This window comes from Mustela putorius, unplaced genomic scaffold (assembly GCF_011764305.1).
Source record: "Mustela putorius furo isolate JIRA1106 unplaced genomic scaffold, ASM1176430v1.1 tig00000695_pilon_pilon_pilon, whole genome shotgun sequence".
Taxonomy (NCBI): domain Eukaryota; kingdom Metazoa; phylum Chordata; class Mammalia; order Carnivora; family Mustelidae; genus Mustela; species Mustela putorius.
In genome coordinates this window covers 5884315-5899937 of record NW_025421447.1, presented here as the reverse complement: position 1 = coordinate 5899937, position 15623 = coordinate 5884315, and the positions used below count along the sequence as shown (strand labels likewise).

The 15623-nt window shown below is 54.9% G+C and overlaps 2 protein-coding genes and 1 non-coding gene across 8 annotated transcripts; 2 read left to right on the top strand and 1 right to left on the bottom strand.

Moving 5' to 3' along the window:
- Positions 1-1042: 1042 nt before the first annotated feature.
- DERL2 (derlin 2) lies at positions 1043-11732 on the bottom strand. Of its 4 annotated transcripts, none has more exons than XM_004760467.3 (7): positions 11547-11732; positions 10502-10567; positions 8520-8593; positions 7301-7394; positions 6245-6440; positions 5907-5997; positions 1043-1551 (listed from the first exon to the last, which is right to left on the bottom strand). In XM_004760467.3, the coding sequence occupies exons 1-7, from the start codon at positions 11730-11732 to the stop codon at positions 1446-1448; spliced, it is 813 nt and encodes a 270-aa protein (XP_004760524.2). In that variant the 3' UTR covers positions 1043-1445. The 4 variants fall into 4 exon arrangements, with proteins under 4 accessions (XP_004760524.2, XP_044939117.1, XP_044939119.1 ...); XM_045083182.1 differs by having other exon boundaries at positions 10502-10564; XM_045083184.1 differs by lacking the exon at positions 11547-11732 and adding an exon at positions 11263-11519 and having other exon boundaries at positions 10502-10564.
- MIS12 (MIS12 kinetochore complex component) lies at positions 11709-14067 on the top strand. Of its 3 annotated transcripts, none has more exons than XM_004760469.3 (2): positions 11709-11837; positions 12376-14067. In XM_004760469.3, the coding sequence occupies exon 2, from the start codon at positions 12395-12397 to the stop codon at positions 13028-13030; it is 636 nt and encodes a 211-aa protein (XP_004760526.1). In that variant the 5' UTR covers positions 11709-11837; positions 12376-12394; the 3' UTR covers positions 13031-14067. The 3 variants fall into 3 exon arrangements, with proteins under 3 accessions (XP_004760526.1, XP_004760525.1, XP_004760527.1); XM_004760468.3 differs by lacking the exon at positions 11709-11837 and adding an exon at positions 11942-12180; XM_004760470.3 differs by lacking the exon at positions 11709-11837 and adding an exon at positions 12004-12064.
- A 1451-nt stretch (positions 14068-15518) lies between these two features.
- On the top strand, positions 15519-15623 carry LOC123392971. Its single transcript, XR_006607693.1, has one exon. It is a non-coding gene; the product is annotated as a small nucleolar RNA U13 (small nucleolar RNA).

Below are 15623 nucleotides of genomic sequence, written 5' to 3'. Positions count from 1 at the left end.
GCCGTCTCATCTACAACCCCGTTGCATAAATTTACAACACCTGTGTTCCAAGTTTCTGACCAGCGGCAGGTCCAACATCGGTGTTTCTGTCAGTCGCGCACAAGCGGTGGGAAGACGTTCATGTTTACTTTCCCCTTCACTACACCCCCTGAAGGTCCCCACTTACTCTGAACCATGTTCAGCTCTCGGGGGGGGGGGATCTCACTCTGGAAAGGAGCTCCTACTTGCCCACGGTGCGACTGCTGGGGAAACGGTCCACACTTCTGCCCCGCTTGCGAGAACCACCCGTGGCCGTCCCTCCCCTACAGGGGTCCACTTCGGGCTGTGGGTCCCCTCAGTGACTAGACCCCGTGAGCACAAACCTGCCGGGCCCAGGGGAATCAGTATTCCGGACAGGTCTTTATGGAGTCACAGACATCAGTTCTCCTTTCCTTAGGACCCTAAGGTCTACCTGATGGGAAGGTAAACCGGGTGATTGGCTCGGAAAAGCTTGTGCGCTCTTCCTTAAGCAAAATGACCCATGTGCAACCAGCCCAGGACTCAGACTCCTACCTAACACGGGCCTGCTCATCTGGCCCCCAAGTGAACACCCCATACCTAAAACCGAGCTCTCTGTGGTCTTCCAAAAGGGTGGCCATGACGTGGCTTCTCCTGCAGAGCTCTTAATGCAGAAGCGGAGCGGAGTTGCTAGGATGTCACAGGCTCCCCAAGCCGGCCCTCCTCAGTGCTCTTCCTGCTGATGCGAGAACCACCCTACCCACCATTTTGCCTCATCTGACAACCTGTGGTTCTGCAAAACCCAGACGGAAAGCAAGCTATGCAGACACCACCGGCCCGTCTTCCTCCTGCTTCCTCCTGCTCTGTGAGTGACAGGTGTGGACAGCCACGGCGCACCGGCCGCGTCCTTCCATCCTGGAACGCCATCCTGCCGAAAGCTGCGCAGGCCAGGGACGGGCGGGCCCGGAGCTGCTGCAAGCCCAGGCCTGCACGGCAGGGCCAGAACCCGCGTCGTCCCTTAAAAGATCACACACCGAAGCTTGCGTTCAGTGAGAGATGCAACTCAGTTTTATTGTGTCCTCTCTGAAACTTCCCTTTTACCCCACGGCCTCGTCTAGCAAAGAAGAGGAGGAGGAGGAGCTCTGCCTGACACCCCAGGACTCAAGCACTCGGGGGCTTGGGGCCAGAGGTGGTGGGGTATTTGTTTCTCCGGCACACTGGCCCCGAGAGATCACACTTCCAGGGCCGGAGCGGCGAGGGGCCGCCGGCCAGCCGAGCCGAGCGCATTCTGGATCCGTTAGTGTACCATTCCGTAAAGTGCTTCTGGAGTCAGAACCTGCCAGGCCGCCCAAAGCGTCCACACTTTCACAACACGAAGCATAGAAGAATCCCAACAGGCGGGTTATCGAGTCCTTGCCAGCTGGGGCTGGTGGCTGGCACCTGCCACTTTAACCGCCGAGGCGCTGGCCCTCGCCCCAGGCAAAGCCTCCCGGCCGCTCCTCGGGCAGCGGGTTGTAATCTGGGTCGTCCTCCGGCGTATCGAAAACGGCCTTCCTGAAAGACAGCGATAGAGACACTTGGCGCCGAGTCACCTTGGGAAGGACCCCGGGGTTTCGTCTGAAGGACACACGCTACACCTGCCCCCAGGCACCGCACTGGAAGGTATTCACAGGCATGTTCACGTTAACTCTTTACCTCCAGAACGTTACTTTTCTTTTTATTTTTCTTACGACAAAAAGCAATACATGTTCATTGTAGAGAAAACAGAAAATACATAGAAGTATTTTAAATCTCCAAAGAGAATCATGGTGGGTGTGGGCATCATTCTTCCAGAACTTTCCTCTGTGTGATTCTATGGGAGTTAGATCACACTATTTGTTTTATAACCTCATTTTCACTAAATTTACCATGAATGTCTCCCCACAACCAGGGTATCACTCTGTACCCGCCAGGAGACGGATGGATTGAGAAAAGGGTCCGTCCATGCAACGGGATAGTATCCAGCCTTAGAAAGGAAGGAGGCTCTGACACCTGCCACATCATGGATGAGCCCTGAGGACACGTGGCCAGACCCGGACCCATACCGTGTGATCTCATGTGTGTGAGGAACCGAGAGTGGCGCCGTCCCAGCCGAGGCTGGGGGCAGGGAGCGGAGTGAGGTCCTGGGGACAGAGTTCCACTTCTGCAGGATCGAGAGGTGTAAGGATGGACAGCAGGCACAGAAACATGCCAGGCACTAAGGCTGTGACTCTGCACATCTGAGATGCGTAACGTGACACAGTCCATGTTATGTAGATCTTATCACAATTGAAGTTAAAACAACTCACAGATCATTCCAAGACAAATTAACGCAGATCACAGGAAAGGACAGTCAGTGTCCAGAAGACTTTTACAATCTCGTTAGGATGGTCACTCAAGTTGTCCTTAAAGAACCCTTAAAACATCCGTTCTTAGCATTTTCTTTTTTTTTTTTTAAAGATTTATTTATTTATTTGACAGAGATCACAAGCAGGCAGAGGCAGGCAGAGAGAGAGGAGGAAGCAGGCTCCCCACTGAGCAGAGAGCCCGATGCGGGGCTTGATCCCAGGACCTGGGGATCATGACCTGAGCCGAAGACAGAGGCTAACCCATTGAGCAATCCAGGTGCCCTGACATTTTGTTTCTAACTCTTGTTTCTAACGACACTGGACACTGCCTGCAGCCGGTCCAAGCAGAATGTATCTGAAAGCTTCCATGTCATAGTGGCGTCAGAGAACGCATCCGTACCCCAGCATGAGCTCCCTGAAGTCTTACAAACTAACAATGCAAGCAAACACACACCAGCAGAAACACAGAGTGTAAAAGGCAGCTCAGAAAGGAAATCCAAAGGCCAATAAACATGAACACATCCGCTTTTGTGATGATGAAAAGAAAGCATGTGCAACAGCAGGGCCTCCTGTACTTCCCTAACACATACGGGACAGAACACGGGTGCACGAGGGAGAAAGTGGGGGTGCGGTGGCCCCGAGTGGGCTGGGGGGACATCCTGGGGCCGCAGGGGGGCACACATGCATGGGCCCGGTGCAGGGTGGCGAAGCTGGAGGAGGCTCGAGGAGGGCAGCCCGCCACGGGGCGTGTGGGCAGCGTAGGAGGAGAAATGTGTCTAAGCAGGGGGCCGGCAGGACCGGGACGAGAGGCTGGTTTCACACGCGGGGCACAAGGTAGGTAGAGAGAGTAATGACCACCGGGTCAGGTGTCAGTGAGAGCAAGGAGGTTCTGGACACCACCCCAGACTTGGGAACAGACCCTTGCCACATGCAACCCCAGAGGCGGATGGCAGACAGCTGCCTTGGCCGGAAGCGGCCGCACAGCAAGGAGCACCTCTGCGTGTCCTGGAGGACTCCGCTCCTGATGCGGGGAGGGGCAGGCACGGCTCATCTTGCAGCCACACAACCAGTCTGGCCATCGCTCCCTGGGGGATGGCGTAGGACAGACGGGAGCCGCAGGTCGGGACCTTCTGGGGTCCTGTCCCGAGAGGAGTCTGGGCCCCACGGGTTGGTGCATGTCCAGAAACTGTCAGCTGACACGCCTGTGGTGCGTGTTCTGCTCTAGAGAAATCGAAGACCCCAGTCAGCGTCACACGCACTACAGGTACTCAGAGCGTAAAGGATACCGGCATGGACAGACATACAAAAGGCAAGAATAGTAAAATATTAACCACAGAACCTGTGTGGTGAGTAAAAGGCATTCATTGCCATATAACTTTTCCCACTTTTCTGCGAGTTTGAAAATTTTTATGATAAAATATTAGAGAAAAAACATAGAGGAAAAAAACCCCACCTAGAATGTATCATATGAAGTTGTCCTAGAGCTGAGCATGTCAGTAACCCCACGTTTTTAAAAAACACACAGGTCTGCAGTGCATGGCAGGCCACCCTTGCTCTGGTCCCGGTCGGGCCGTGAGCTCATCCAGCACCGGCGCTGGGGCTTCCGTCCCCTGGATCCCCAGGAGAAAGGAACCAGGGCTCTTGCAGACACGGCTGACTCTAAGACCACATCAGGGAGAGCAGAGGATGAACCTGGGAGATCTTGTCTGGCCAGAAAATAATAAATCTCTTGACAATAAAGAGAAAAAAAGTGATGGGCCATGTTGACAGTAATCAGAAGCCAGTGTGAAGGGGTTCCTGTTGTCCAGATCTGGGGCCACACGAACACCAAAGCAACAACGATAATGAGGGCCGCAACTCACTCTTGATCTAGGATCAGGAGAGGGTGGCTGGGTGAGTCTGGGTGCCTTCCCCGGAACAATCACCAGGGAAACAAAGGCAGCTTCAGGACCGACCTTCATCAAGTCATCGGAGTGGCTGCTGCCACCGTGACCAATGAGCGCACGGAAATCCTCCGCGGACAGCGTGGGGAGGACACGGGGTCACTTCTCTGATACTCCTGCCAAAAACGCGTGACCTGAAGCTAGACGTGAGGGACCCAAGACAAGCCCTGGAGGTGGGACGTCCTACAGAACAGGCCGGGCGGCCACAGAAGCATCAGTGTGGTGACGTCAAGGAAAGACTCTCAAGGAAAGACTCTGGAGCTCTTCCAACCCGGCAGGGACCCAAGAGGTGTGACACGTCAGCGCAACACTGGGCCTGAGCCGGGCTCTCCCGGCAAGAGCATTTCCTGGAACAACGGCCAGGAGTGGCTTGGGCCTGTGGACTCAGGTTTCTCCTGATTGTGACTACGTAGGGGAATGTCCTTCTTCATGGAAAATCCACACTCATTGGGGCGGGGTGGGGAGGGGGGTGCGGCGCATCACAGGGGATCTGACAGTTTACTTTCACATACCTAAGGAAGAAAAAGTCCTTTGCAGGATTTGTAGTTTTTTGAGTCTGAAACAGTTTCCAAAATAAAATAAAATCATAAAAAACAGACCATAGAAACGAGACAGCATCTTCCAGCTATCACCCTGGGGAAAAATAAACCATCCTCTGCCGTCGGACAAGGCCGCAGGGTACAGGAGCTCCACGGGGCCGGGAGAAGCATCAGCCTGAGCACCCAGTCCCCATAGCAACTTGCTGACGACCATCACCGCAATCCCAATTCTGGGGACGCCGGCGCCGTCAGTAGGGGTGGGGCCCATGGTGCTAGTGTCCTGCCACGTGGGACCATGTGGCTGCTACAGCTCCGCAGGACATTCATCACGGAAAAAGGATTACAACATGCTACACTGAAAAGAGCATTTTAAAAAATTTAGCCCCATGCAGGAAGAGAGGGGAGAGCATGTGTGAAAAGGGCCACGGTGACCGCCAGCGTCCTGCTAAGTGGGAGGGCTCTAGAGGACGGGGCTCTCTGCTTTGCTTAACTATGTGACAGCCAACATTTTATGCAAAAACTCACATTTTACTCCTAAATGCAGCAGGTCTCAAGGACACAACCCTCTGGAGAAAGAGGTCCCACAGACTGAAGCTCCCCTCTCAGGGAAGGGAGGGGCAAGACAGAGATGGACTTTCACGTCACACGGCCAGTCAGCAGGTCGGCCTACAGACCCTGGTTTCCCAGGCCGCCTCATGGCTTAGCTCTCCTTCCCCTGTTCCCTGGAAGGCCAGGAGTCCCACCACCAGAATCTGCCTTAGGGTCGGTGTGGCCCGTTCTGCTGCCCGGCCCCTGGGAGTTCCGACAGCGGCTCTCCAGGAACCCAGCAGGCTCCACCCTGGGACCTCACCTTTGGGACGCCCCAGGCTCGTGGAGCTCACTTGTGCATGAGTCTGGCACCATCTGGTCCAACCCAACCCAAATCCACCACCGCAGTCTGGGGCTCGATCTGCAAATGCTGACCCGAGCACCAGAGCACCAGGAGCCCTGCAAGAACACAGACCACGGAGCCTGCCCCACATCATTTGCCAAGAACGCGCAACCCGGCATCGGATACTCACAAAATAGATGGTGTTTTCAGAATTCTGATTCCACCAGGCTGATTGGGAAATACGTCTTCCAAGAAAAAATATATGTGTCCGACCGCAATGCCTAGAGTCACCCAGAAACAAAGAACAAGGAGAGGATGAAAATCTGACGGCCGGTGCACCTGCCAACACAAAGTCCCCATGTTTAGGAAGGAATGTCAATACGACAACTCAAAATTAAAGAACGCTGTAGTCTTTGACCCTACAACTGCTACATGACCCCGAAATAGTCGTGTGGAGTGCCGGATATGGAAACCAGGAGCAAAGTACACTCACACAGAAAGTGGTACAGGAAGTTGCAAGACTCTTACCCAAGAGGTCCACAATGATTGAGTTCCCCAGCAGCAAGGAAAAGCCCATGAGCACCCAGGGCAGAAAGGGGGCCTGGAAGTTGAGAAGGCCGAAGAAGTTCATGCGGACGTATGGGTTCCTCCGGCTCCACACGTAGACGAGCATGATCGTGAAGGCCTGGCCCAGGAAAACCAAGCTCACGAACAGACCAAACAGCTAGCGGACGGCGTTAAGGAAGATCTCTGCGTCACACGTGTACAGTGAGGGAAGGCAATGAGGGGGTATGATCTAGCAGAGGCCTGAGGTGAGGAAGTCTCACAGTCGTTCGTCTTCAGAGGGAAAAAAACCCTGAAAATGATTACCCAGAGCAACCAGGCAAAAATCAGCAGAGGCCAAAACACCTGGACAGTAGCTGCTTCCCATGAAGATTCTGTTCCCAGGAAGTTCTCGACTATTTGGAAATTATATTAATTCCTTGGTCAATCATTACATTAAATTTCACTCACGATTAGCACCTTTAAAGAGGTGAGTAAAACCAGCTAGATCCAAAGCATCTTGTCCGACCGGACTCTGTTCAAATCTAAATGATAATAATTTATCATTTGATAGCGACCAAATAAATGTCTTACCAACTTAGTTCAAAAGTACACACACCGAGGGGTGCCTGGCTGGCTCAATCCATTAAGCGTCAGACTCGGTTCTGGCTCTGGTTATGATCTCCGGGTCATGAGATCGAGCCCAGTGCTGGGGTGCACGCTGGGCGTGGAGCCTGCTTAGGATTCTTTCTCTCTCCCTCCACCCACAACAAAAAGTAAACGCACGGACAATCCTGTACCTGGGCAGTTAACAGTCACCCACCTGGGCTAAACGCCCTCTGGCTCGCCCACCCCGCGGCTCAGACATGCTCACAAAGACGACCCTGTGCAATCCGCCGTGCCCGCAGCTACGGTCTGGAGGGCCACTCTGTGGACATGCTAAGCACGTCCAGCGGACTGTGGAGGGCAGGCGGAGGCTTCAGCAAGACAGAAAGTGTTCCCGAGTGTTTTCCCGCGTTTGCTCTACTTGTTGAAGGATACAGTCATTAAGAATCCACCAAAAAGGAACATAAATACAAAGTCTGCCGTCCGGCCTCGGAATGAGCCTTCTTCTAGCATTCGACAGTAGCGGTATCTTAGGTTCCAAGTTAAGAAAACGGTAAGCACAGAAGTGGGAAAAAGCTCAACTTTAACATACGACTGCAGTGCGCTTGGCCGCCACGTCAGCCGTACGCAGCCAAATCTTCGCTTCTGCGAGCACGTAGCTCGCAGGGGTAGCGTGGGGACGTCACTGTCGCCCAGCATTTTAGGCACCAGGAAGACCAGCTCCACCTGTGGCACACACAGCTCCGGGCTGGGGAGCAAAGCCCGAGGCCACACACGCACGCGTGCTTGCGGGGACTTACGGAACCTTTTCAGAGCTCGGTTGTCTGCCCCAAGCTCAGCCCCACCACGATCAGAGCCACTTTGCTGTTTCACAAGCTAACTCGTAAGACGCGCCCGGCAAGAGGCCTTGCCTGACTATCTGCTTTGGCAGGCCAGGCAGATTCAGCCTTTCTACACCTCAGTTAATAAAGACGTATCATGAGGAAAAGATCTCATTATTAGAAACTTACCAGGACGGTGTATCACATAGGAATCCGTCCGGCAGGGGTCCCATCACACCCTGACAAGGCCCGGTCTCCTGCACGCTGGGCTGTAACTCCCTCTCAATCCAGGCGGTCGGGTACAGGAGGGATCCCCGTTCAGGGGCCCAATTAGCACCTGTCCAGAGCACCTCCTTCCCCTCTTTCAACAAGCAGGACGTGGCCGGCTGGGCAGACATTCCACACTGTCATTCCAGCCGGTAGAACCCACAACCAACATCCAGGGAGATCTCCCGTTCTCCAGCCCCCAAGAAGCCACTGCGGGGCTCCCAGACCTGTACCGACACTCTGGGACTTACCACTGTCCCTGGGTCCCTGCTGATACTATGCTCTAAAGAGGCCTCAACGAATCCACTTCTCTCCCTTGATGGGATCTGTATGGGATTTACGGGCAGAAGTGTAATCACTCTTTGGGTGAACACCTCCCATTAGAACAAACGGGAACCAACAACACCCTCAAAATAGGACTTTCCGACCAGCTAGTCTGTACCATGAAGGCAGCACCCGGAAGTCACCATTACAAAAGGAACAAGCAGCCTCAGTAGCTTTAACTTACACTGTATTCCCTACGCAGACTGCCGGGTCTTACGCTGATCCCACTTAATAAAGGATACAGAAAAATCATGTTAAATAAAAAATTGAATCCCACTGGACCGAAAAATAAGAAATTGGTGATTAGCCTCCATATCTGTTAAAAGAAAAAAAAAATTGAGGTAAGACAGATTAAGTAAAAGACATTTCCACATTCAGACAGAAGACATTTCCTGGGGTTGCGATGGTTGAAAGGCCACAAGTAAGTGACACTGTGATCTGAACCAGAAAGTGGGGCGACACGATCTGACACTGGATTTCTGTGCAGATTCTAGCTGGAAGTCTGAAAGACATCATTCAGCCCCTGAGATCTGCTGAGAATGCTTCGAACTGTTGTTGTCTTTAAAACAAAACGAAACAAAACCTATACCATATGGTCAGGAAAATTAAAGAGAAAGCTGGATGGAGAGACAACATTCATTTGCAGAACAGAAGCCGATGTTTTCGTGTGTACAGTGTTATAATCTAGTGGGCAGCCTTGGGAACCAGAGAGAAACTCCAGAGACCTCACATAAACCGCCAGGAAATACTTCTGTGTTAGTCTGTAAGAAACAGCCAGAGAAGAGTGATTCTAGAACAAACACCGAGGTTCTAGTCTGAGTAGAACAGCTACCTCCCTATAAGTAAAGATCTAATGCTTTAATAATTAGTCTAATTGGCAGATACAATGACACTCATTTTCTTGTTGGAAACCCTGATATGCTTTTCCCCACCCATCCCATCCACACCCACAATAAAAACAACTACTCACAACGGGAGAGAACTTTACACTGTAAAATGTTTCAGCATGATCTATAATCTCGTGGGAGCTCAGCAGCCCTGTGAAACACGGGGTTGGTGGTCCCAACCCCATGTCACACAGGAGGAAACAGGCGTAACTGGAGAGCATGGAAATGGCCTGCCCAGGGGAACCTGTACAGGGAGACTGAATCCAAGCCTGCAACACCCGGCTCCAAATGTATCTGGTGTCATCAAGAGTGTAACCAGGGCAAAATCGAGCCCAGCATGTTAACAGGAAGCAAAGCTCGGATGCAGCTTCAGCGCTCAGCAGAGGCTGGGGAGTGGCGACGGATGGAGGCAGTGACAAGACTCCCCGGGTCGGCCTTGTGCAGCATTCACTCCTTCGGCATTGGCAACGGAGGGGACGTAGTTCAGTTCTACCTACGAACTGTCTCCAGGATTTGAGAGTCCCCAACTTAAAGAGAGAAGCAGCTCAGTAAGTACAAGAAGGAAGGGAGAGGCTCTGAAGGAAGTACTTCCGGAAACCCTGGGGACACAGAGCAGGGTCAGTTTGGGAAACCACACAAGAGCTGGGGCTGGGTGGGTGTAGAGTGAAGGACACACATTTGAGACAGAGGGAACAGCAAGTGCAGAGGAAAATTACTGACTCTTGGTCCTTCCCCCACTCCAACCACAGGCTGTCTAATCATCCCGGAGGAGGAAAACAGATCTTTCTTTGAGCATTCTAACTACTGGGAAGGACTAGCTCCTACTCGGATCCAGTAAACTTGCATGCAGTTTCAGGAGCCCGTCTTTGGGGCTTTTGTTAATATCGGCTGATCCCTGGAAGACAGAGCATTTTGAAAGCACTGAGAGAGCTGGGTTTCTGGACCCGACCCTGGTGATAGCACCGAACCGGTGAGCGGACCATGTGGGCATCCTCTGAGGATCTCCCTGGGCTGGTCAGTCTCCTCTCAAACTACAGTATTAACCCCGAACCACTAATCTCCACATACGGGAAGCGGATACATCAAATTAAAACCAGGCAGGGAATCTTACAAACAGAATACAGAGTCTTAATTCCTGCCATGGGTGACTCCTTGCGGCGTTTCCTCGGTGATTCCGAGGCCCAACCAGGACGCAGGATCCCATCTTTACCACCCCGCCCCCACAATCAGATGTTCCCGCTGAACCTGCTGATACCATACGGAAGGATCGGCCAGCAGAAAGCACGAGGAAAAGCTTAACCACCGGAACACGGAATGCGCAGGTGACAGCCCCATACCTGAAAGTGTTTGAAGATCAACTCGGGGTTGAAGTACAGCTGAAACGGTGTGATCAGCTCCAGCTGCTGGAAAGGAAGAAGCGCTCCTTCAGGCAAAGCCATCCTCAGCAGAAGGCGGGGCCCGGCAGGTTCCAGCCCAGCCACTCCGGCCAGACCCCCGAAGGCCTTCTCCTCGGGCGGGCAAGCTGGGAAAGGACTGTGCGCAGGTGCTGCCATTTCTGCACCCCGTCCGCGGGACACGAGACTCAGCTCTGCGCCTTGCTGCGGGGCTCGAGGCCGACCCTGGCCCCGGGGCAGCAGGAGCGGCCGCCTCGCACGTGCCCCCGCCCGGCCCCCACCCGAAGCCCCGCAGAACTGAGCCCGCGGAACCCGCGCCGTCAGGCCTGCTCCCCTCTCCGGGGCTCTTCCCTCCCGGCAGCCCGAGCCCTCCGCCCCCCGCGCCGAATCCTCGCCGAGCAGAACTGCCCGCTGGTCAGTGCAGCTCCTGCCCGCCCCGCCTTCCAGACCCGCTTCCCGGGTGGGCGGCTCCCACGGCTGCGCCCGCGCCGGTCCGGCCCTCTGCTGTCGAAAGCCGCCCGCAGCCCCGGCCCCGCACCCCTGCCGGGCGACACCGCCTCCTCGGCTCCCGGGACCCCGGCGGGCGCCCCGCACGCCTCCACCCGCCCCGGAGACCTGCCCCTCGGGGCTTCCCCGCGGCCCGAACCGCAGCCTCCCAGGCCCCGGCCGGCGCGGCGCGGCCGAGAGGGCAGCGCGCGGCTCACCACGGCGGCGGTGGTGAGCACGCAGGCGGTGGTGTAGGCGCGGCTGACTGGCGGGATCTGCAGGTACTCCAGCCGCAGGCTCTGGTACGCCATCTTCCCCACCGCCGCCGCCCCCCCACTTCCCCTTCCGCCGCACCGCCCCGGCGGAGGGCGGGGCCAGGGCGCGCTGTCGCCCAATCAGCGCCACGCTCCGGCCGGCCGCCAACCGCCGCAGCCCGGGGAACGGCGCGCCGGCCAATCGCGAGCGGCGCCTCCGCGGGGCCCTCCCCCTCCTCCCCGCCCACCAGAGCGGCTACGTCAGGGAGAGGCGTGGAAGTCCCGGGTCCGTGCGCCAATCCGCGCCGGCCACAGCTGGCCTTCCCGCCCGGCCCCTCCGCGTCTGAGCGAGGCGGCCCCCGCCGCCGGCCAATCAGGAGCACGACGGCGTCCCGCCCGGGACCCCGTTCGCCGAGTCCGGAATCGGGCGGCATCCGGGCTGCCGGCGGGGCCGCCTCTCCGCAGCGGCCGGCGGTGGCTTAAAGGCGGCCGAGGGAAGGCGGTGCGCGGTCGGTTTCGTCGCCCTCGCCCCCGCTTGGGTAAGGGCCGCGGGGCCGCATCGCCTCCTCCGAGCAGCGGGGAGGGCAGGGACTGCGCTCGGCAGCATCGCCGGGCGCCCGCCGGCCGGGCCGCTCGCCGCCTTCCCCGAGCTCCCGGCATGCCGCGGGGCCGCGGGGGCCGACGGGAGCGCGCAGTGCGCCGGAAGTGGTCCCCGCCGGGCGTGGTCCCCGCCGGGCGTGGCTGCGGAAGCCCGCCGGCGAGCAGGGTCGGCGTCCGGGGCTGGGGAGGTGCTGGTGGAGATAACCTGGGATGGGGAGTCTGTGAGGACGACAGCAGAGTTCAGGAGACGGAGCCCTGGCCCAGAGCCGGCATTAATGAGAAGTGAGGGAGAGAACCTCAGAGCACGGCTCGGGTCGTGTTGGGGACAGGGAGGGCGGCAGGCAGTGGCGGGCTTCGGGACACGCTCGCTCCTTGGGTTGTGTTGCTGGCTTCCTGGCTCTCCTCAGTGGGCTTTGTCGCTCTCATCAAATGATCTCTCACCCAAAAGGGTTTGTTTTTTTCTTTTTGCGTTCGCAGATTGTTCATAGTCAGGCCCATGGAGGGAGCGAAGAAGTCCGTGGACCCGATGGCCTACGAGGCCCAGTTCTTCGGCTTCACGCCGCAGACCTGCATGCTCAGAATCTACATCGCGTTTCAGGACTACCTGTTCGAGGTGATGCAGGCCGTCGAGCAGGTTATCCTGACGAAGCTGGCGGACGTGCCGGGCTGTGAGATCAGCCCCGTCCATATTCGCAAATGCACTGAGAAGTTTCTTGGCTTCATGAAAAGTCGGTTCGATAATCTTTTTGGCAGAATGGAGCAGCTGTGTTTGCAGCTGATCCTGCGCATCCCCCCGCATGTCCTGCTTCCGGAAGATAAGCCTCAGGAGATGCATCCTTGTACCGAGGAAGAATTCCAGCTTCTCCAGGAAGAAATCGAACAGCTGCAAGAGAGGTATAAGTCTGAAGTCGGCGCTAAGCAGGCCCTCCTTGCAGAATTAGAGGAACAAAAAATCGTTGAGGCCAAACTTAAACAGACATTGGCTTTCTTTGATGAGCTGGACAATGCCGGCAGAGATCAGGGGACTAGTGACTTTAGGGAGAGCTTGGCATTTCTGGTCCAGAACTCCAGAAAACTCCAGACCATCAGGGACACTGTGGAAAGGGAAAGCAAAAGAATGAAAATATCTTAATTTCTCAGGAGGCGCAGGAGCTCATCGGAAAGCAGAACAGCAGGGATTTCTGTCCTGACACTCTTGTGCGCCATCCATGCTACGGGACTTCCTTTGTTTGCTCTCTGTTGTGCCCCGCACCTCCCTCTGCCTTGGTCCGCTCTGCTGAGGTCGCTCTCCCCGTCGGGGACTAATCTCCAGAGCATCTGTTTCCTGAAGACCTCTCACCGGCGGGGTGGAAGCCCTGGTCCAGTAGCAACTAGCTGGGCCCCTTGACTGGAGAGGCATGGCTCTCCCTGGCTGGTCAGAAACGCGTGTGAAGCTGTTCCTTGGTCACCCGTCCTTTGTGATCTTGGTCCTTTCAACTGACTCTCTGCATAGGATCACATGAGAAAAAGGTAAGGTGGGAGCCTTCGTTACAGACCAGCCACTGCCCCGCGACACATCACAGCCTGCCTGCCCTTGGCCGTGAGCGGGGCTTCTGCGGGGACGTCCGCTGAGGGAGAGAAGGAAGTTGAACACAGCCGTGATCTTCAGTAAAGAGCACAGAACTTCAATTCCTTCCCTGAGCTGGAGTCTCTCTGTGATGTTGGAACAATGTGGCATCTGGGAGCCCAGCGGGGGATGACCGTGGACGGAGAAGAGGCAGGTGTCACCAGGGTAGAAGGGGAAGCCTGGATCAGAGCCACGGGCAAAGCCGATGTGAGCTGACCACTGGGCATTTATTCATTTTGTTCATACTTCAGTGAGTTTTGGAATCTGCCCCTGTACCTAGTGTTTTTAACTTATTTATTCATACTCCTAAGCATCAAGTACTTAGTCTCCACAGTAGGGAGGTTTTAGCAGTGAATAGCAGTGCCTGCTCTTAGACTTTGCCCTCCGTGTCTTCCTAAAGAACGGGATGCAGACTTCTCCTTTATGCCGGAGAGTAACTCAGGACATTAATGTTTGCGATCAAATATTCATAGATTTAAGGTGCCTGTGTTTACCTGGAATGTGTTTATTATGAAAGACTCCTTTTTCCAATCCTGTACATGAAATACATATATTTTAAAGGCTTTGGTTTTTGATTTTCTATTATTTTAAGTAACCTCAGGGCCCAAGGTGGGGTTTGAACTCACGACCCCAAGACCAAGAGTCGCATGTTCCACCGACTGAGCCAGCCGGGCTGCCCATGTTTGTGGCTTATTTAAAATCTCCTCCTGCAGGGGCACCTGGGTGGCTCAGTGGTTAAGCCGCTGCCTTCGGCTCGGGTCATGATCCCAGGGTCCTGGGATCGAGCCCCCCATCGGGCACTCTGCTCAGCAGGGAGCCTGCTTCCTCCTCTCTCTTCCTCCTCTCTCTGCCTGCCTCTCTGCCTACTTACGATCTCTGTCTGTCAAATAAATAAATAAAATCTTTAAAAAAAATAAATAAAAAAAATAAAATCTCCTCCTGTAGAGGGGTGCCTGGGTGGCTCAGTCGGTGAAGCGTGCAGCTCCATTTCAACTCACATGATCTCAGTCATGGGATCGAGCCCCAGCGCTTGGTGTGGAGTTTGCCTGAAGATTCTCTCTCCCTTCCCGCTCCTGTGTGCGCCCATGCACTCTCTCTCTCGATCTCAAGTAAGTAAATTAATTTTAAAAATCAAGTATAGATGGTTAAGTGGAGATTCCCCCAAAGTTATGTCCAGATCCTGATTCCTGGAACCTGTCATTGTGTCTCACTTGGAAAAAAACGGTCTTTCGCAGGAATAATTAAGGATCTAGAGATGGGGGAGCCTCCTGAATTACCTGGATGGGCCCGAAATCCAGTGGCCAGTGTCTTCGCTAGAGAAAGGCAGAGGAAAGGCAGAGGGAGATTGGAGACAGAAGAGGATGGGGCAGGGTGACTGGAGGCAGGTGGGAGCACCTCCCCAGGGACTGACGGCCCTGTTGGGGACCTCTGGCCTCTGGGGCAAGGAGGAATGCATTTTCGTTCTCTCAACTCATAAGGTTTGTTACACGTTAACTCATAGAACTGATTAAGGGGCGCCTGGGGGCTCAGTGGATTAAGCCTCTGATTTTGGCTCGGTCATGATCTCAGGGTCCTGGGATCGAGCCCCACATCAGGCTCTCTGCTAAGCAGGGTGCCTGCTTCCTCCTCTCTCTCTGCCTGCCTCTCTGCCTGCTTGTGATCTCTGTCTGTCAAATAAATAAATAAACTCTGAAAAAAAAATAGACCTGATTAAGCTAAGATGTTCACATACTCAACTCAGAAGGAGGTTGGTCCTTACTAAGGAAGCAACGGCTGACGCCTGGTTGGCCTCATAGGTACAATAATATGGTTCACCCGAATGTACTTAGAATATGGATGCAATCTGGACAGAAGGGTGAAGTCCACAGTGTTTAGAACTCAGGAGTTCAGGGGCGCCTGGGTGGCTCAGTTGCTTAAGTGTGCACCTCCCAATTTCAGCTCAGGTCTCGATCTCAGGGTCGTGAGTTCGAGCCCTGCATCAGGCTCCAAACCCGGCTTAAGAAAAAACCCCAAAATCCTTTTGTAGTTCATAAGCATGATGATTGGGTGTTCACGCTTCTCTGTGACATGTGCCACCCTTTAAACCTTGTTACGACCTCGGCACATTACCCATCTGACA